Here is a 22,715-nt window from a genome sequence, read left to right on the forward strand (position 1 = left end):
AACCTCAAGTGGATCACGCCATATGAAAGAGTGGGGATTGAATGCCCACCTCTGATTTTGTATATGTAGGACCCACAATAGTATAATCCAAACCGTTGAAATGACGAGCCTCCCTATGGTTGAGGGGTGCCCTGCAAAACTCCCAATATGAAAATATTTTACCCTTGTTGAATTTGGACCGTTGCTTTATACTTTTCTCCCAACCGTGCATTCGCAGGCCACCACACCAAAGGGTCAGGATCTTCGGATTTGGGCAATCAGCTTCTCATCCCCCATCCATGATGAGGCCCACTGCATCAACGGTTTGGATCATAAATGGGCTGACAAGATGAGGAGTTGTTTTGGTAATTTCGACTATAAAGGTAGGGGCATCATGGTAATTGGACCAATCTCTCCATTTTAAAGAGGCAGTTGGATGCCTTCATGATTTGAGAAATTCCCTAAATGGACGGTCCTCATACATTGCGTACAATCAAAGCCTCAGCACCGTAGACCCATGTGGGCCACATCAGCAGGAAAGATGCTTTGTGTTCCACAAATGCCCCCCTGAGAGGAGATGAAAGAGGGGCATTTTGGGAACAGTAAAAAGGTTGCAGGCAGCAGGTATCACACCCCACATGAAGCACATTCCATGAAGTGGGAGAATGAAGGAATGGCACGATCCACACCCCACGATAGTCAACGGTATACTTTGGGTTTTGTGCAAATGGGGCCCACTGTTCATCGATCCAGGCCATTGGTCAGATGGGCAACGGTGCACTTTTGAGTTTTCAGTTTGAGCAAGAGGGGCCCATTGTTCACAGATCCGGACCATTGGTCAGATGGGCCATGCCTTAGATTCGACCAGATTGCAAAAATCCTCACTGCCTGGGCTGTTTTTTTCTCAGTTAAATGTAGACCATTGCCGTATTTCTTTTCTCAACTGTCCAAAGGTTAAGATTGGCCTTGCATAAAAGGGTTTTGGGACTTGCTGCATCCATGCTATGAGAAGGCTAAGATGATGACTGCATCCACAGTGGGGACTAGCAGATCAATGGACTGGATCATTTCATGCAGTGAGGATCCCAAATTCCTCTTATGAATAATGCATACCACAATTCAAACATTGAAAGTTCAAAATAGTTCAATCTAAGATTATTATTATTTTTTCTTGGGTATCCTCCATCTACAACGAGTCCCATGAGATAAACGGTTTGGATCACTGAAAAATGAAGGGGGTCCCATGATATAAACAGTTTGAATCACCAAAAAAATGCAAGGATCAGACAGATGTCTTTAAACTACCCATTTATGGTGAATTGGATGTTGGGAACTGGAATAGTCCATTCTCCTGAAGTGACGTCACCAAGTTTTGTGGGCCCAATATCATGTATGTATTATATCAACACCGTCCATCCATTTGGAGAGATCATTTTAGGGCATGAGACGAAGAATGAGTCAGATTCAAAGCTCGAGTGGACCCACCACGGGAAAGTGACGCCCGCGGTTGAAACCTTCCTAGGGGCCACAGAAGTTTTTAATCAAGCTGATATTTGTGTTTTCCCTTCTTTCATGTCTGTGTTAACTCATGAACAGGTTGGATCTCAAGTAAACATCATGGGAGACCCAAGGAAGGTTTCAACGGTGGGCGTCACTCTCCCCACTTTTTCTATGGTGGGGTCCACTAGAGCTTTGATTCTCCCTCATTCTTTAGCTCATGCCCTAACATGATCTCTCCAAATGGATGGACGGTGTGGATACAACACATACATCATAGTGGGGCCCATAGAACTTAGTGACGTCACTTCAGTGCGAGTCTTGCTACTTAACCTGTCGGCAGCTAATCCGCGTCCTCTCCTTTTATCTGGTCGATGGTGGCCCACTCGATGATTGGACCACGCCAATGGGCAGGCTGGGCCATTCATCATTAGCTCAGGCCTAGCCCAACACAATATCAGCCCTACATTTTACCAGGCCTATCCTACTGGCATAGTTTAAAACCACAGGCCCGGGTCCGAGCCCTTTCCTTTTATTTTATTTTATTTATTTTATTTTATTAAAGGTACGTAATGCAGGGGATTTTCACACCAAGCTTGAGTGGGGTTGCCTGTGGAATGCAGGGGCACACTCGAGGCAGGCCCCACCTATGTGAGGCAGGTGGCTCGTGTGAGGCAGTAGCCATGTGATTTGGGGCCCATGAGGGAGGTTCGACCAAGGTACTAACTCATATAATGCAGGGCCTGGGTTATGAGATAAGTCCTAACTCATACAATGCAGGGCCTGGGTTATGAGATAAGGGGATTAATTTGCCATGCTTTAACGGTTCAAGCTTTTAGAGCAAGTGGCTAATTGTCCTGCATCAGTACAGCCCGTCCTGCGCTTGTGCAGTAGCCGTCAATGCAGGCCCAATTCAAACTCACCAACTACTGTGATTTGAAATTTTTGGCATTTGAAAAGGCTCTTGCTACAAACCAAAATCTTGAATTTTCAAGCATCAATCAAATTTTATTGGGTTTTAGTAGGACCGTTGATCAGCCGGGCGCAGGCCAAGAAAAACTTACATTTTGAACAGGGCCAGACCAACAAGCCAGACCCGACTAGTTCAAAATCCAGGCCGAAGCCAACCCGAGGCCCAGCCTGTTGATGGTCCTAGTTTTAACTTGATGTCATGTTCAAAAACTACCGATGGCACGTTCCTGGTGCACGTCAGGCGGAATTCTTCCATCACAACCTGCACATGAATGCCGACAGAGTATAATATGAAATCAAAGACAGTAGGCAATAGAGGTGATGATTAGTTACTTAAAGGATCAAATGAAACATTTAATAATAATAATAATAATAGAGAAAAGAGGATATAAAATGTCCATCTATTCTTTTGAACAAATCTGGATCAAGATCAGCCTCTCTGACCTTGATTTGTGGTCATGGGCCTCAAGTTCCATCTACCCTTTCAATTAGAAGAAAAAAGAATATTACCATAGCACGTAAGGTGAAGTGGGCCCCAAAAAAATGATATACGGAGTCCTCTTCAAATCTCGTGGTGGTCATATGGCCGTAAACAGCTGTTTCGATTATCTCTATAGGATCAACAAGGGATGAACACCAATGTCAGTCTGAGCTTGGATGGATACTCTTGCCGCTGCATGTATGAATTTTTTATTTATTTTTTTAATGGTCATTCTGCATGGAGATTACAGCTCATCGTGGCTTTGAGGTTGGTTCATGTTCATCAAATCCAGTTCATGTTGCAGTTCCTGTCACATTGCCAGTGTTGTTCACTTCATAAAAATGCTTCGATCAAGGAGAAAAGAGAATTGCTGAGAAAGCTGGAAAGAAAGTAAGATTTCTCGGTTACTGTATTTCAGTTCGGTGGCCCTGTGCAGACCCAGGTGGGTCCACGTACTATCACTAGCATGGCTTTAAGACTCATCCGGGTGGGGTGCGACTCAGATGAGCAGACTTGAATTCCTCGCTTTCTAATCCTTCCATGAGTCGCTTCCCTGAGTCACCCCCGTCTCAGGTGAGTTGGGGCGATACACCCCTAACTCAGACGAGTCACGTCTTGACTCAAGACTGAACAAGTCGATCTAAGTCTCTGAGTCTAAAAACCGCAATCACCAGTGACCGTTGGATGGATTATGATTCACAGCAGGTCACTCATGGCCCCCCAAAATTACCATGATTGGACAATCAAAGTCCTCTGTTTAAAAGAATGCGAAATGCATGGTAAGAGTAAAAATGATCTTATCATCGATTTTGCTGGCCCTTAATTGGATGGATTTGATCATCCAATCCAGATGATTATAAGGTCATCTGCAATCCACAGCAGATTGCTCTTATCTCACGATCTCAGAATGGCCCACTTGGGTCCCACAAAGTAATTCACATAGGAACGAGGTACATAGATTTCATAATCGATCATAACGTAGAAAATACTACCTTTAGCTTTTCCTCAAGGCATAATGCAGGTGTTGAAAGCAACGCAACATATCTGCCATATCAGCAAAAAAGATGTAGCAATGCATTAGAAGTACAACGGCATGTGAATCTATGTAAGACCAAGAATAAAATATACTAAATATTTTCAGCCTTTTATTTTTGGGAGGGGAGAAAAAATTTGGCATACCAGCACACCAATCCAGACTGCTCAAATAATCCACCTGATTGTGGATGACTAAGCCATCCAGTCTTGCCTGTTGAATTTGGAAGTTGCCGCCCATATTCCTTTCAACTGTCCATTCATGGATCGGGTAAGGATCAACGAATCAACATGATATCACGATCGGCTCACAACTTTGGCAGTCTGGATTGGTGCCACACATAGCAGGCCCAATGTTTTTCGAACTAGCAATGTTGACCAGAGAGCATCCACATGCCAAAACATAAAATTTCTTGGTGATGGATCGTCCTTGAATAGACAACGAGATTCTTACTCGCAACGGCTTGGTTCGTCAATATCAGTGAGTTTGTTGTTCAATCCGCACAGAAGCGTCACCTGTGTAAGGAAAGCATGGAAACCAAGGATTAAAATATCTCTAAAATTCCACTGCCCATCTTGATCTAACAAGACAAGATAGTACCTTTAAACTTCTATTGGGCCCATTCCAGCAACTATCACCATTGGTAAATTGCATGACTTTGTAAGAATCCTTGAATGTGTCCCATTGCCTGATATTTTGAAGAAATGGAGAAAAGAAGCGAGTTGGTGGTTCTTCAACTTAGAAGAGAGAATGGAACGCGATTTCATTCCATGTTGGATATAAATGCACAACCATGCAGCTTCCAGCTTGAATACTTGGTTTAAAACACATTTGTGGCAACGATAGATTCTATCATAGTGCGGATACTACATATTTGTGTTTATATTTTTGTACAACTATTTTCCATCAGATGGGTCAGACTTGTATTTCAAATTCGGGCCATTGGCCAAGTTTATCCAACCGTCCTTTTTTTTTTTTCTCTCTGTACACTGGCCCACATGATGAGTCGATCAACTTGATTCTTGGGCCAAGGGCACATATATGATGCACCCACAAGATGGACAGCTTAGATCTAACACTTGTGTGCACACATTGGAGGCATGCAGAGGTGATCAGATTAAAAATGTTTAGAACTAGAAAACTTTGTTTTTTGGGTACCTGTAATTTTGTTAAGAAAGACATGAAACAGGACTAGAATCCTCTACAACACCTGTTTTGCAGGCTCTCAAGCTCTTTGGGGCCCACCATGTTGAATATGTAAAATCAATTCCATCCATCAGGTGCGTTCATCAATGCTAGGTGCTAGGCCCAAATATTAGCCAGATAACTCATGTGGGCCACACCACAAGGAACAATGGAGATGGCACACCAACCATTGGTTTGTGTGTGAGGCCACCATTGCATATATCTTTCATAAAGCCCATTCATCAGGTGAGACCCACCAGGATGAGAGAAATATACAAAACTCAAGCAGGCCACAGCGCTTGAACTTAAGGTTTACGCGCAATTTTGCATTGTCTCCATTGGTGGGGCCCATCAGGCTGATCTTTTGTATGTGTGGAGAACATAAGGCTCTCCACCTGATGGACGGAGTGGATTTCACCACGTAGAGGGACCAAAGAGCTTGGGTGTTTTATGCACTGCATCGAACAGGTGTTGTAGACTATTCTGGTCTGAAACAAAATGCAAGACTGTCGGAACTTACCCTAGATGAGTAGTACTGTAGCCTTCCACCTGGGAAGCTTCTTTATATGGACAAACCTTGTAGACATACCTACAAGAAAGAATTACAGAGGCCATAGGGCAAGAAGATAAAATGACAGTACAGTATTGTATTTCCAAAAGACTAGCTCAAGCAAAAGATAGACAAGAAAAATACACGAGTCTGTATATACTTATTCTGCTTGTTCTCAAAGCAAGTATCGTAGAATGAATAGAATTCCTTCTCCATCCCTACCATTGAAAGATTAATACAGTCAGCAACATATGGTATAAATGCAGACAAACACTGACTTCCTGCTCCTAATCACCAATGCATGGGATGCATCCACTAGTCCATTCATGTGATGAGCATGCAGAGTCATAAACATGTTATCAACTTACACAATGCACATGCACATGCAAGGCTGCAACTTGGGTTCAGGTCAACCCAAACCCAACTTACCCAACCCAAGTTCAGGTTGTCAGGGTCCTCGGGTCAGGTTAGGGCTGGAAAACTCCAACTCAATTTTAAATCGAATTGGAGTTCGGGTTGAGCAAATTCAGGTCGGGTTGGGTTGGTTTAAGGATTCTGTACTGAGGAATTCAGGCTGGGCACCTCAGGTTGGAATTTAGGTTGGGTCGGGTTGTGGGTTAGGTTGGGTTTGGGTTGACCCTCAACCTGACCAAACTCACCCAAGTTGGACGCCTATGCACATGCATAGGCCTGTTAATCACCAGCCCAAAATTTTTCCGGGCTTGGCACAACATAGGCCTGGTTTGGGCTTTGCAGCAGGCCCATGTGGGCCAGGCCTAAATTCAGGGCATGAAAGAGAAGCTGATTGGGTTGGGCTGAGTTATGGAAGCCTTTCTATCACGTCCTGGTCCAAGCCAAGGAGACTTGTTTATGACCGGCATCAACTTGGCCCTGAATTTCAGGCCCGCATTCCACTTCTAGGATCAGGTGACCTCTATTAGCACACATAAACACATAAATGACCATATAGTATCAAAATCTTTATTTCAACGACATACCATAATCATTTTTGAGCTTTTCAGTCAGACTCGAAATTCTTGATTGGAGTTTGAACAACTTCTGACTAGAATCATCATATTGCTTTCGGACAAGAGCAGCCTCTGCAGAAGTCAAGATGTGTGCAGAAGTCAAGATGTGTGAGAACTGAGAAGTGATGCATTTTTTCATGCTTTTACTCTGCACATGAGCATCCAATAACTAAATAAATAAAACATTCAACGGTTTTACCTGATTTATCCACTGGAGTCTTAAACAAGGGAACTGCCTGTAAGATGTTTCGGACAGTTTGCTGTATCTTATCCAGCCAAGATTGGCTACTTGGGTTCGTAACATCTAAACACATACAAGGAAAATGAGTAATACTGATATCTCAATATAGGTTGAATCACAGAAACAAATCCTTGCATTACAACATTTTTTGGGCACATGGACAGCTAGGGTGGCAATTGCCCGGCTTTAGCCACGGACCACACTAGCGTACCTCCATGTGGGGGCAATGACTTTGTGGAGAAGGGATAAAATACTTTGTTAGTTTTGCACCATTCAAAAAATGGCAGTGACCAATGTTTGAAATTGGTGTGTTACGTGCATATCTTTCACCACAAATACCTCTGTGTATTGCCCTGTGTCAGGCTATTTCGGGCTGATACTCCCATATTATGGATGGGGGTTACCAGTATGTATCAGGTGATACATACCAGTTTCAAACAATCCTTTAAACCTTGGTGGTGAATCATCCTCTCACGTGGCACTGACATACAGCCATCAAGACCATCCAAATTATGGATCCATTGTGGCTGGAGCATACATCTAAAATCACTATGATCAATCAATCCTAACCATCCATTTTTTGCTCCCAAATGGACAGATAAAAGTACAACGACGAGTGGTTTAAATTTAAAGGGAAAAATCAGATGGTTAATATTGTCTTCTCAAGTGTAATTTTTGGTTGAGCTCCATTCCCAGCAGCATCAGAGATTTGGACAGTCTCAATTTCCATACTACTACAAAAGTGTAGGTTTGATGAGTCACCATCATTTTTTAATGGTGCAAATCTAACATTCCAGGGTTAGTGAAAATAAATTATCACCCCTGCACCTATGCGAGTTACTTTAATGTTTTCATTTGCTAATTGGGTAATGGGGCCCAGCCCATGTATCTATCAGCCTCCAATTCAGGGCCAGGCATGGCCCATAACAGTCATAAATGGACCTCGACCTGAGTTGGGCCATTCCTCAGTCAAAAGAGGTCGCCAAACCTCAACCAGGGCCAGACCATTTATTCATCCAGCCTGAATGCAGGAAAAAGCCTGGCCATTGATGGTCAAGCCCAGAAGTGCAATGGGTCATCCCATCCCATTGCCAGCCCTACTAACAGCCTCCAAAGGGGACAGGGGACATGAGACCACTGGCCTGAAAACTCCACTTTGTCTTCCACGTTTGTGTCATACGACTCGAGAGGATCATAGTCCTCGTCGCCAAGCTCATCATCCATCTCGCTGCCTTCCATTTCATCATCGCCGTCCTTCTGGCCATCTCCGTCTGTTCTTGAAGAGTGGTCTTTATAGTCGTCATCAACACGATCGTCTTCTGTAACATCAGGGATCTCTGGATTATGTTCATGTTCTACTCCCTTCGCACCATCTAATCCACTGGCTTGCTGACCAGCACTTTTTCCTGTCCAACGAGAAGCTACAAGACGGCCCAGTTCTTCTCTAGACAGCCCTTCAGTATTTTCAGATTTTTCTTGCTCCTGCAAAAGCATGCATGCAACAGTCAAAAGCATTTAAAAGGCTTGCCACCCGATTACTAAAAGAGCACCCAGCCAAAGGGAGAGCTCGATTTCTCCAGTAAACTAAGGCCTTATTTGGTTGCCACTTAAAAATTATTTTATCTCATTTCAGTTAACAGTAATTATGTGCCAGAGATTTTGGTAAGGACTAAAATAACAGTACCTATGCTTACATAATTATTGTTAACTAAAATGAGATGAACTCATTTATAAGTGGCACCCAAAGAGGACATAATTGTATATTGGAGTCATAGTTTTAAGACTCATCCAAGTCAGGTGTGACTTGGACGAGTCAACTCAGATTCAGTGGGACCCAATCTGGTTCAGCACCACGAGTCACCAACGACTTGGGCAAGTCAGGCCAATTCAGCCTCGACTCAACTCAGGCCCGAACAAGGCAATCCAAGTCACTGAGTCTTTCAACCAAGATTGGAATGAGCCCAAAAATTGGCACCCACTTTCTTCACTGGCCAACAGCATAAATTGAATGACTTGGGAATGTGCAAAGTAGGACAGTTCTGGTGTGAAAGATGACGCAGTGATAGTAACAAAAGCATCATATATCTACATAGTAACTATATGATCCTTGACCCGAGGAAATGGGCAGCATCTTCGACTTTTCAGATTCTATAGGTGGGGCCAATGGTTTAACAATCCCAGCCATTGGTCTAATGGATACCATTGTGGATGGTCCATGCCCCAAAAATTCCTAGAAAGATTCTAGCAATTCAATCTATGGCTTTCTTTTTACCTCTTTTAATACATCATAGCGAGATGTCACACTTCCAGTTCCAGACTCATGACCAGTTTCATCTTCAACCACAGCATCACCACTGTCTTCTTCTGCATGCTGTAGCAACAATATAAGAAATGACAAACTGATACCGAATTCCAAAGTTCCCCACTTATAAGAGGCAATCGCAAGCAAGCACAGTTTTCTTCGAATTATGTATTGCACTTGTCTTTTTTACCTAGTAAAACCAGTCCTTACCGATTTATTAAAAAAAATTAAAAAAATTAAATTAAATTTTTAAAAAAAAATTGTAGAATTTTTTTTTTTTTTTTTAGATTGATTGGGTAATGATGCACCATTTTCAGTCTTCACAGTAGATAAGAGGAAATTACTTTCCACTAGGGTATGGAATGTGCAACGCAAGTGGGGAGAGTAGGGGAGAAAAAAAGGGACAGAGACCAAGGAAAACAGGGCAGCCATACGCACTGTGGTCTATATGCAGAGAGAGAGAAAGGTTTCAGCGGTGGCGACTCATCTCTCCTTTTCCAGTGTTGTGGTCCCCTAGATCTTTAAATCTGTCTTGTTTCGGGGATGATATCCTAGCATACACAAGTGCAACATATGTACACTCAAATGTTACCGTGCGATCACAGGGGGCCCCACAAAGCCTTTGTTGCACAGTCCCTTGTGCACATATGTACCTAGCTTTTGTTGATAAGACAAAAATAGCCCTTGGTAGTACCATCAGGTGGACTACACAGAGAAGAGAACGAGCTACTGGCATTAAATAATCAGTTGTTTCTTGCGGCTAAAATCTTAGCCGTTGCTGGCTTTTTGAGGTGAAATCTGAAGTGTTCAACCAACAACAGCCATTGTTTAGTTCCCAAAATTCCCCTACCATCTTTTGAAATGTCTTCCCATGTACTTTGAATATCCAAAGGTCCCCACCCTGCAAAAACTAATTGTGGGGGCAAAAATGTCCAAAAGATGCTCGCATTATATATACTATTGATGAGGCTTTCGCGGAATGTACTCAAGCACTATAGCTTATGATAGCTCAATAACTGATAGAACCATAGAAATCAATGAGATTTATGATAGTGAATTGAAAAGGAGGTTGCAAAAAGGTTAAATGGCATAAAGAGTCAAACGACAAGCATTTCGACAAGACTGAATGTGGGATGACCTGCCAAACACCTTCATAACAAAGAAAAAAAGTAGGCAATTAATGAGGTTTGATCACCTATACAAGTATGCATGTGAACTTCACCTGCAATCCATGCCACATGCCTATGTGCTATTGTGGGCAGGACATCTGAGCTGTGCATACCCACCATGAAGATCACGTAGTGGAAAATCGTGGAAAGATTTATTTGTGGTAGAACACAAAGGAGCCCATGCAAAGTTGTGGCCCAAACACCACAAAAGATAAGTTCCTATTATAGCCTATCAGAGGGTTGATAAGGACACATGCACGTATGGTGGCCCCAGCCTCCATATATTCTTCCACATGTGCAAACGTGGCAGAGCTGTGCAACATTCTAGTAGTCCATCAGGTGGACCCTACCATTTATACACCCTGGCCCAAACATCAGGCTGCTTCACTCAATGGAGTACAAAACAAATGGACGGGTAAGATCTCGGACTAGCTCTCAAGTTGTTTCATATTATTGTAGACCACAGTCACCTGATGAGTGAACCACCCTGGTTTTTTACCCAGGACACCTACAGTGTGGGGCCTACTTGATAGATGTCTTCCACTTCTACGTGTGTGCCATGTTTGCACATGATAGGCAGGTATGGGGATCGAGGTACATTCTCATGCAAGATTAGAAAAAGTCCAGCTTATTAAGTTAAACATTGCAAATTAGCAACGAGTAAAAGGGGGCCCGGGCACTAACCCGACCCAATCATCATCATCTAAGCCTTATCCCAATTAACTGGGATCAGCACTAACCTGACCCAATTCCTCTAGTGATTTGCCTTCAACCTCATTTGTTTGATCACGCGGAGTTTCTAAGTGTTGTTTATCTTGCTTGTTCGCATTCCTCTCTGCTTCTCTTAGACTCTCCTCTTCCTTCTCTTTCTCTCTGCGTTCTTGCTCCTCTGCCTCTTCTATCTGTTCCTTGCGCTCTACATAGAAGGCCATGAAAACATGTTATAACGGGATGAATGGCCATATAATACCAATTAACAACTAGAATTGTACACAAGCTGAACAGAGATGAACTCTGCCCAGCTCAGCTTGGCTCATTCAGCCAAGGGGCCTGGCTCGAGTTCGGCTCAGCTTGATCATCGAGCCAACCTGGTCAGCTTGGCTTGGTTTGGTAATCGAATTGAGCCGAACTTGAGCCAGGTTCGAGCTGTCTTGCTAGGTTGCTTACTCGGCTCAGATTTTGGGATTTTTTGTGGATATTGGTTTGGGGTCTTGGCCTATTGGGGGATTTTGAGGTATTTAGAGATTTTAGGGGATATTTCGGGGTTTGGCTTGGGTCGCAGCCGTGGGCGAGTAGGGTGTGCCGTGTGCGGGTCGGGTTGTTGTGGAGGAGAGGGAGAGAGTAGAAGAGGAAAGAAAGAGGAGAGAGAGAGAGAGAGAGAGAGAGAGAGAGAGAGAGAGAGAAAACAAAGGGAAATTGGAGTCAAGTGTGGCGGGTGGGTGGGCGGGCGGGCTGGGCAGCGTACAGATCAACTAGTTGGGTGTAGGTAGAGAGAAGAAGATGAGATTCAAAGAATGAGAAAGGAGGAGAGGATGGTACTCGCCACTTGGTCGGGACTCGGGTAGGCTTGCAAACCAAGCTAGCATACAGCTCAGGCTCGGCTCGATTTTGAAACAAGTTGGGATTTCTAGGCTCGGCCCGGCTCAAATAGGCTATTCGAGCTGAACCAAGCTGAGCTAAATCGGGTCAAACCGTGCAAGCTAACCGAGCTGGCTTGGTTTGTGTTCAGCTCTGTAAACAACTGAAATATCTTATTCGTATTTTAAAATCACCATGACCATAAGAATCAATAAGACAACTAAGCAGCAACGCATGCAAGGATTCTAATCTATAAAATAGGAATAATGGCAAGACTGTGGAATGAGTGTTAACGGTGGAGTTGATGGGCTGGCTAAGGTAAGCCTGAATGTGGTCCATTAATTTCTCAGGCCTGAAATTTACACCCACCCTGGCACATGGGTCTGAAATTTGGGGAAGCCATGTCAGGAGCATGGCCCATTTTTGTTCAAGCTCAGGCTTGAGCTGGATCTCAATAGAAAAAGTTGTTAAATCTAGGATGGTCTGGCCGGTTTCTTTGTCAAGCTGGAAAATTAAAGATACACATTATATAGGTGCCATGCATATATGTAGCTGTCAATTGGCAGGGTAGACCAGCAGGGTTTCGGGCCAGGCTGACAGGTCGTTTTCATAATATATTGGATTATATTCATATAAGATTTTTAAAAAAAATCTATCTTGTATTTAATTAATGAATATTATGAATTTATCTTTATTTCTTCTTGAAAACCCCTCCCTTGAACCCACCACAGAAAGGGGAAAACAAAAAAAAAAAAAAAACCTCCATTTTTTTAAGAAGAAGAATCTCCACAAGAAAGGTTATGCTCTCTATCCCCAATCTGGGTCTTTCTTTCTTGGAGGGGCCCATTTCGGCCATCCAGATCATTGACATGCAAGGCCCCATAATGGAAAGTCCACGCCTTAAGAATATCCATGATCTAACCATACGATTGCCCATCCACAATAGCGACATTATTTTTGGACAGTTTCAATTTATTTACACATTCCATATATACAGTAGATCAGTGGTCACCATTTCTGACCAAAAATAAGGATAGTCTCCCAGTGTAGCCCAACTGATGATAGAACTAGCCTCTTCTTGGACCCCCATACAAGCTTGGCGAGCAAACCTTGCACAAATGGATTGGTGCCAGGTTTGAGCTCATGCCAAGCATAAACATCCTGAGCCAGGGTCAAGCCTTTCTGTTATGGCCCATTATGGACCCAGGCCAAGCTTGTGCCTAGGCTCTACTTTGCCGGCTGGGCTTACGCAGACCTCGGCCCAGCCATGTTGACAGCCCTGCATGTATATTGATCCAAGAACATAATCTACAAAATACGCACGAGTATTTGATAAATCCCTACCTCTGAGTTGTTCAACCAACCCCTTGAGTATCTTCTCCTCATCTTTCAGTTTTGACAACTCCACTTCGTCATTAACAATTGCCTGTTTTGCTTTTTCCACTTCTTGCTTCCTTATAGTAACACCCTCCTGATACGTCACAATCTTCTTCATTAGTTTGTCCCGGGCTACTTTACCAGCCTCCCAGCAAGTATTTGGACACTTCACTTTACCATCATACTCATCGGTCCCATCACAGCAATCTGCTCATTGTGTCCAAAATAAAATTAAAAAATAAATAGGAGTAAGATAGGTATTTCAGATGAGAACATGCTATAAATTAAATATGCACATGCAAAAATTTTGAAAAAAATCAGGAAATAGAAGTGTCAAACATCAAGGAATTTATGAGCAGTTAATCACCTGTTTACAGGAAGTGAAGATGACATCTAAGACATGAGGATTGCTGTAATAGAAGTTACGAATTCATAGCTGACACTAAGACATTCAGTTGTTTGAATAAAGTCTCCAAATTTGATCAGGAAAATAATGAATGGGAACTTGATGGCAGATCAGAAATGGAAAAAGATGCAACCAACCCCCACCTGTACACTTGGGTCTGGTCCCACATAAGAAAATAAGGAAGCTTGACTCCCTTGTCAACTAAACTATTGGGAACCATTTTCATTGTTCTCAGGGACCAATAAATTCAGCAAAGGAGTTAGTGATCCTCCAAGGGCAGGAAGCAGGTAGGAATTGCCAAGAAATCAATATTGTTCATACTTATAATGACTCCCTAGTATCTGTATTCTTCTTAAAGAAAAGGTGACACATTTGACTCCATGAAAAACAACTGTACACGACATATTTCCAAACCTCCGTCAGTTGAACAAGGCATTCAGCACCCCAAAAAAAAAAAGTATATTTTCTACACCCAACTTCTAGTTACTGAATGATCAGTGTCAAGCAATTCAGTAATACATGAAAGTTCAAGATCTAAAAGAAATAAGAACAGAACAATGAAGCAAACTCAAGGTATTTGGACTTGGAGCTTTGCTAAGCCCACATGCAGGTACAAGTTTACTAATGCACACACCACCACATGAGCCAACATGGCAAACAAGTGAAATATCCAAGCCATCCATCAGGTGGACCTCACCATGTAGATGTTACTGCCCAAAGACAAAGACGCTCCACTCAGTAGGTGTGCCATGATATTAGAAATAAGTGGACAGGTTAGGAAATTTTGGACAATCCTTCCCACACTAGTGGACCAACTTGATGCTTGGGATAAGGAATCTACATAGTGGTACCTTTTTGATGGATGGCTTGGATACTGCACCTGCCTACCATGCAGCCCACACAGGCATATGTGGTGGCAGGTGCATTAACTGACTTGTACATGTGTCGTGGGCTTCGCAAAGCTCTTGGACACGAAGGAAAATTTTAATAGAAGATATAAGCTGCTTGCATATTCAAAACTTCTTCTTATAAAACACACTCTTATACAAGAAAACTTCAATGATAACAGATATTATAGCCAACACTCTCAAATTATCCATGAGAGGAGAAAGGAATATGAAAATTATGTCAATAACTGACCACCAACATTACAGTAGAAATAACATCATAAAGAATGTATGCTTCCTCTATTGTACAAAGTACTTGGAATTCAAAACTTGGCTCGAGTATGAAAACCAACAGTCCAGAAATAATTCTTACCACAAATACCATCATTCACTCTTGAAGAGAACAACGTTAGTGGAGTGTGGCCCACATTGCGACAGTAGAATCTTCCATCTGGGCATGCTGATGTTCCTGTAAATTGCAGAAATTTAACTACGTAAGCAAAACCCAGTTCACAAGAAACAAAATGAAAACTTAATGGGTTTCAACTTTCTAGATTCAACAATTAATCAGATCCCCACCCAGAAAATTACATCTTAAATAAACAAAATCCATTGAACAGAAAGCCCCATACACAATAAACATCTAAAGATGAAATAATCCAAATTCGCAAAACAACAGACCTGGTTCATCAGTGCACTCTGATTTCTGCACAATTTACAGAACCCATCATTCATCTGTTCTAAGACGATTTTTTCTTCTGCTTTACAGAATTCCATTTCCAAATAGACCCCAAAAAAATACAAAAAACAAGTGTAAACTTTCTTGCAGCAGAAATATGAGAAAACCAACAGCGGACACCCATGCTTTGAGTCACCTGGTTCAGAAGCTTCTGTAACATAATGATCATTTACTGCCTATTCAGTAAATAGTGGCAGAACCAAGGTGTTCCGTATCCGTTATGATCCGCCCATAAAGGCCGATATGTATAGGTAACAGCCATGACCGTTACGCGATACGGGGGTGAAAAGGAGAAGTTAATTTTTTGAGACCATATCAGCCATTACGGTGGCCGTAAAGGCCGTTACAGGACATAATGACCATTACTCCTGTACGGTCAAAAAACGATAACTTTTTTTATCTGTTTAAATTCATTTTTCTCCTCTTTTTCACTTTTCTCATTCCAAAAACTCTCTTATATCATTTTACAACAGATTTCGACCACTCTTACAATAGCTTTTAAGATTAAAACTGTGATTGAAGTGATTTGTGCGAATAGAATTTCCGAGGGCCTTTTTTTCAAAAAATTGAAAAAACAGTATTTATGCCTTTTTCTGATTTATAGTTCTAATGCTTGATTGTGATGTGTAGACATTAGAGACATAATCATATTAAACAATTCACTAGACAGCCCGATACAACACTCTCACCAAAGAGTGGACCATTACACTACCATAAACATGTTCAAAATAAAAAATGAATACATATTTGAAATATTTACGTTATTCTTGATTTTCTAAATATTTTTTCAGAATTTTTCAGGCAAAAGAAAATTTTCAACCGTTACAGGGGTCGTAACAATCGTTACGCCCCCGTATCGGTAATGGTGGTGACCGTTACGGCCACCGTTACCGATACGGAATACCTTGGGCAGAATAGATATACCAAATACACATCCCATTTAACCAAACCACAAGGAATTGTGATTGAAGCTCTTAGAAACCATAGCCTATAGATAGCAATATCACAAAGGCACTCACCATGCTACATGTGAGGTGCAAGAGGATGCCAACAGGGTCAATTATGAGAAGAGATATCTGCAAGTAAATGAAAAGGGTAGAGTATTTTACTCTCTGCTTCTACTACACCTTGGATCCCCACACAGTTTTAATTTGTATGTGTGTTAGCATACATGCATACATATATCATCATCACCATCTTTGTCATTGTCTCAGCATTTTCCCTGACAATATGGGTTGGATTTTTGGGAAAAGATTTATGATCTTTTGCCCACCAGTCACATGCTGCCCAGTCCCACCCAACATTGAATCCTAGGCCAAGTATTACATGCACACCCCGAAAGGAGAGTAAGCAATGTAGGTTCATGGAGGGGTGGTTCCCAGCCCCAGGCAAACCACTAAGGATGGAGCACCGCACACGTGAAAGACCATGCTGCAATTGTTGGCTACTCAAAATAGCAAGCAACCGACCAATACGTGATCACCAACACAACTCACATGCCATATAATCGGGACCCACACCACTAACCACAAAGGGGAATTTGCAAACAGTTGATGTCTAGAGCATGTAGTGCCAGATTTAATCGCTAAGCATGGACGTGTGTGCGTGAACAGAGGCATGCTGCATGCATGAATGTTGGATGAGTATGAATTTGATAAAGAGTGCTTCTATACTCAACTTTTCATCATCGACTCCCTCCAGGACGTGAGTCATCACCGAGATGGTTTTTTCGATTTTCTTTCACTCCTATGACACTTGTGTATTGGAAAGACGCTCATATTCCACCCATAGCCCACTCCAGGACTTTAAGTCATTCATGGAGAACAAGTTTTCCATTTTCTTTCAGTCATGTGACACTTATGCATTTGAAATACACTCGCATTCCACCCTCCACACATAAATAATCCGCTCCCACAGAAACTCATCCTCTTCATATCACTTACCCAACAACCAATTGGCACTGAGAAATCACAACCTTCTGGTGAAAGTTCCTGAAGTGCATTCCAAACCCGAAAAGGAGAATTCAGCTTTTGCACACGACACCTATCACCACACCTCTCTTTTACTTCTACACTGCAATCATCAAATCTCATCCAACCCATTATTGGTTTTACTCCCATCACGGAGATGGTGTTTTCCCATCATTGGACAGACACTCACATTCCACCCTCTGTGCATAACTAACCCGCTCCAGGACTTGAGTCATCATGGGACCATGTTTTCCATTTCCTTTCACTCCTTTTGACACTTATGCATTGGAATACACTCACATTCCACCCTCTATGCATAAATAACCTGCTCCAACAGAAACTCGTCCGCTTCATATCACTTTCCCAATAACCAATCGCAACTGAGAAATCACAACCTTCTGACAGAAGTTCCTGAAGTGCATTCCAAACTTGAAAAGGAGAATTCAACTTATCCACACAACACCTATCGACATGCATCTCTTTTACTTCTACATTGCAATGATAATATCCAACCCAACCCACCATTATTCAAATAAATACATGATAGCACCCAAACAACAACATACCCACGAAAAAAACGCAAAAAGATTAAAATGCCAGTAGCTTCAAATTAAAAAAACAAAAAAACAAAAAAAAAAAAAAAACAAAAACAAAAACAAAAACAAAAACCAAAAACAAAAAACAAATAAGCAAAAAATAATAATAATTGATAACTCTAAAACAACAATCAATGCCCACCAGTTCCATCTGGCAATCTAAAAACTCATTAATAAACTGTTCTACGGTTACTTTCTTTAAACAAGAAAATCAAACCCCAGCCCATCAGAAATTCAGTACAAAAAGAAAAGAAAAGAAACCTTCAACCCAAAACCCCTTCCAAACACTCAAAATCTGAAAAACCCAATACCCACTTCTCCATATTCAAATCCAACAACAAAACACAATCTCAAAGAGAGAGAGAGAGAGAGAGAGAGAGAGAGAGAGAGAGAGAGAGAGAGAGAGAGACCTGGCTCATCAGTTCCATCTGGGCAATCACAGAACTCATCATTCAGCTTCTCTTCGTTGAATTTCCCCGACCCATCTTTGCATTCGATCACATTGGATTGGAAGTACTTTTCATCTGATTGATCAAACCATAGAAAAGAATAAAATAATTACATAACTGTTCTTCCATTTTTCAAATAGAAAAAAAGGAGGAAGAATACAGATGGAAGTTAATCAGATACCTTCAGGAGCTACTCCTAATAATTGCTCGGAGAAAGCTGAAGCCGAAATTGGGATTGAAATCAAACAGAGGAATGCGAGTAGAAGACAGCATCGGAGGTTTGATTTCATGATCTGCTGAGAGAGAGAGATGAGAGTGGCGGAAGAAAACTAGTTCAGGAGGGGAGATTGGAAGCTCTGTGCCTCTCGCGCACGTGGGAACTTGGAACACGTGTGAGAACCCAAGCCGCTCAGCATGTGGGACCATCTGCTGATCTTGCTGGTCAGTTTGTTTTAACCGTCCGTCTATCGTGCAGAAGAACGGCCCACCTGATGATCAGACCAGCACAACTGTTTTGGATGAGAAGGTACAGATCCAGCCTGTCATGCATATGCGTGCTAAATCCAAGCCGTCCAATAGGTTTTCCCAGCCATGAGGATCACCTCATGCAAAGAATACCCACATCCACTCATCATGCAGGCCACGATTATATTTTTTTATTATCAGCGGTTAGGAATTATTTTATATGGTGTGGCTCACATAATACATGAATAGGGGGTGATTATTGCATTAATCAATACTCATTGTGGGAAACCTATTTGAAGGGTTGGATTTTGGTCCAACTAATCGGATCTGAGATTTAGCAAGGGAGATCCACCTGATGAGCGGTTTGGATCTTCCACGCGCTGACAGGCGAGTACAAGGTGCCCTGGCTGGAGTGCACTTGAAACCCGATTGTTGGATCCGGGTCTGTCCGGTCGGTCACAAATATCAGTCCACGCTCCGATCCGAGTGGGACCAGGTCGGCTTCTCATCAGATGGAAGGCCCTATTACGAACGGATTAGATTTAGCCAGATCAGAGCTAACCTGAATCGGATCCGATTACTAGAACCCAACGGATCCCACATACGGTCCAGATCCGAGTTCATGTCACACGTGATCTATTGACGGCCCCTATCTTACGGGTTTTGATGGCCCACCCTGGATTTGCAGCATGATCAGAAACATCCTAACCATCCAATTGTTGTCCAGCAAAAGAATGGTTAAAAGAGAATTGACCGGTGGTCCACATCCGACATACAAACGACAGTGGGTTCATCGAACGGTTAGGATTTAGAGAAGGAATCAGATGATTCTTGACTCGATATGTACAGAATCTTGCGTACTTGAGTCTGGACGAGTAGGCGGATGGATGTTCGGTGATCCGCACCGTTGATGTGATGGGATCAAACATGGATGAAGCAAGTGATCCACCATCGATGAAAGTGCGATCCAATCCAAGCCATCGATATTTATGGATCCTCCATGGACAAACCAAGTTCCTGTCTGGAAAGATTATATCCTCCCACCGAACATCGACGGTTGATTATTTTTTATTATTTTTCCTTAAACCATCTAATTCGCAAGCTACCAACAGGAGGAATAGGAACTTCCCATCATGGAGATTTTAAGGCAGGGTCCATCCAACAGTTGGTGATCAGATAAACGGTCTGGATGATGAAGCACGGGTCGCACTTACATGCGAGGATATCATAAGGATTGGCTGGTTGAAAAGGCAGCGTTACCACACGTGGAACACGTGGAACACGAGTTTTAATTGTTCTTTCGTATAATCATTCTTGTTAAAAAGTTTATACATGCTATATTATAAATTTTTGATTAGTTTAGGTATAATATAAGTTTGGAGTCTGCATATTTACTATTAAGGCCTGTTTGGCTGGACCGATCTTGGACATGCATGATGAGCCAAACAGACTTGGTGAACTTGTCCCAGGATAAAAGCAATCTCATGGATCTTAAAACAATCCACTGACATCACCATCATTGCCTTAAAATAGCAATCTCATGGATCTTAAAACAATCCACTGACATCACCATCATTACCTTAAAATTAATTCCATCCGTTGGTTGAACGGATTGGAAGGTAAAATCCAAAGATATGCCAAGCATGCCAAACAAACCCAGTAAATTTATCTCGAGATATAGCAATCCCATCGATCTTAAACCAATCCATTGACACCACCATCATTACCTTAAAATCCATCTCATCCCTCCTAATCCCATGGGATTCGGCCGGCCAAGCATGCCCCTAATCATCTTAAGCTCATTACATGTTGCACGCCTTTTTATTAAGAGTAGTAGAGGATTAAAGAGTCTATCTATACATGGTCTAAATTAATTTACTTATATGTAGAGTTTATACATGAATTAAGTTAGCTAGATCAACTCACTCCACACTCCACTCAAAAAAGCTTGACTTACATCAGGCTTAAAATTGGATTTGTACTGGATCGAGTTGATTTTTGGAGCTTAAAAAATTTTCGAGATGAGTTCGAGTTTGCCCAATCTCAACTTGACTTAGATTGAACCTTAACACAAATCAACTTGGCTCGAATCAACTAAGTGACTTGGTTATTTTGATATTAACATTGCGTACTGAGTGCCTGATAAAATGACTCCATGAAGTGTTGTTTTAGGTGCATACATTCCCCCGTGAGATCGGCTGATGGCAAGAAATAAATAAATACAAAACAAACCACCAAAAAAAAAAGTTTATATTATAAGATTGCCCTCGTATCTTTATTGTAATGCTGCTCACCAAATGTTTAATAAAATAATGTTACTATTTTGCATTTTGCGATAAATTAAAGATGCACTTTATGTATTTAATAAAATGTCACATGGGTTCAAACTCGACTTGAGCTAGCCTTGATCGATTTAAATTGAGCTTGTTAGGCTTGAGGACCAAGGTGAGCCGAGTTCAAGTTAGGGTTAGCTACTGGCCAAGCCGAGTCAAATTGTGCCAAGCTCGACTCAATTCAACTCATGTGCAATTCTACCTACCTTACCCTTAAAGTCAATATTTACCTTGGTTGAGCTGACTTTGTATATACAACTTATTATATTTTATAAATATATCATTTCAATTCTTAGCCAACCCTATTGGGCTTGGGTCCTTTAAAATGTCAAATTCCATATGCATGCACGGCCCACTCAATTAAGCAATAAAGTAAGAATATTAAAGTGGAAAATAATGATTTTATTATTTTTCATACTAGGCCAAGTTAAGAAAAGCTCAATCCACGTCTTCTATCTAAGTATAACAAACTTTATATATCTCTTTTCCACTTAATTCATAAACAAAATCAAAGGCTGAGGAGCCAATCCATACCTAAAATCTTCTCAGAATGGCCAAACAGACAAATAAGAAAAAAAAAACATATATATATAAAATTAGGTATTTGGCCAATAGGGTACAAAACCTTAGTGGGTATTATCCTCACCCTGGGGCCCACCTTGATAATGCGTTGTATGTCTATGTTGTCTATCTAATTTTATCACGAGGTCCTAAAATCTAAATCACAGGTGGACCACACTACATGAAACAGTGGTGATTGGACATCCACCATTAAAAACTTCCTAGGGGACAAAAGATCTGTAATATTTATTTGCCGTCTAAATTCTTCCTAAGGTCAACCACCGATGGATGAAAGAAAATTACAAAGATAAGCCAAAACACAAAAAGCTTTTAATGATCATTCACCACTTTTTTTCAGTCCATGGACAGTCTTACCTAACCCTAATTTACTCAACCAGACCCAAACACGGGTTAGGTCATTTGGGTTAGCCCGAACCCAAGTAGCCGGGATTGGGCTCTAACCTGGGCCCAGCGATCTAATATCGGGCCTCAATTTTAGGCCCACGATTAATCAGATGGACCGTAGCTAGCATGTAGGGACGTCACACGCTAGGCCCAGGCCGGGCTGTGGTCGAGTCTATGCGATCCTAGCCATCCATAGTAAATCATGGGAGTGAGTCTGGATCGGGCAAAAACAACATGCCTTAACCCATTCCGTGATGATTATGCCCCATCGCCACTCTTCCGCAAGATCTGGACTGTTGTTTATGTGGCCCATCAGGTCTGATATATGACAAAAATGCACTTGAATCCCTGAAAGGACCTGACTTGGGCCCGACAGGCACTTAGACAGCTCCAGCCCGGCCCAAAGTAAGATGGGCCTAAAAGCCCAACAAGTCAGCCAGGCCCATTGATAGCCCTACTACCCGAAAGTGTGGGCCCAGCCAATCCCACCAATTTCGGATCCATTTTCGCAT

General features: G+C 42.0%; 1 protein-coding gene across 1 annotated transcript; it reads right to left on the bottom strand.

Moving 5' to 3' along the window:
• Window positions 1-2,809: 2,809 nt before the first annotated feature.
• Window positions 2,810-18,743, bottom strand: LOC131227381 (glucosidase 2 subunit beta-like). Its single transcript, XM_058223169.1, has 15 exons — window positions 18,621-18,743; window positions 18,401-18,514; window positions 15,059-15,154; window positions 13,360-13,599; window positions 11,178-11,353; window positions 9,239-9,337; window positions 8,109-8,448; window positions 6,925-7,029; window positions 6,696-6,797; window positions 5,858-5,915; window positions 5,668-5,736; window positions 4,563-4,650; window positions 4,416-4,477; window positions 3,922-3,973; window positions 2,810-3,236 (listed from the first exon to the last, which is right to left on the bottom strand). The coding sequence occupies exons 1-15, from the start codon at window positions 18,727-18,729 to the stop codon at window positions 3,174-3,176; spliced, it is 1,773 nt and encodes a 590-aa protein (XP_058079152.1). The 5' UTR covers window positions 18,730-18,743; the 3' UTR covers window positions 2,810-3,173.
• Between the last annotated feature and the right edge of the window lie 3,972 nt (window positions 18,744-22,715).

The sequence above is a fragment of the Magnolia sinica genome, chromosome 15 (assembly GCF_029962835.1).
Source record: "Magnolia sinica isolate HGM2019 chromosome 15, MsV1, whole genome shotgun sequence".
NCBI lineage: Eukaryota > Viridiplantae > Streptophyta > Magnoliopsida > Magnoliales > Magnoliaceae > Magnolia > Magnolia sinica.

Excerpts from the sequence above, each read along its gene's own strand:
- LOC131227381 (XM_058223169.1), bottom strand. The coding sequence starts at position 18,729 with ATGAAATCAAACCTCCGATGCTGTCTTCTACTCGCATTCCTCTGTTTG. Across the intron at positions 8,449-9,238 it reads GCTATGATGTATTAAAAGAG|GAGCAAGAAAAATCTGAAAA; the intron begins GTAAAAAGAAAG and ends ATGCTTTTGCAG. Across the intron at positions 5,737-5,857 it reads TTTGAGAACAAGCAGAATAA|GTATGTCTACAAGGTTTGTC; the intron begins GTATATACAGAC and ends TCTTTCTTGTAG.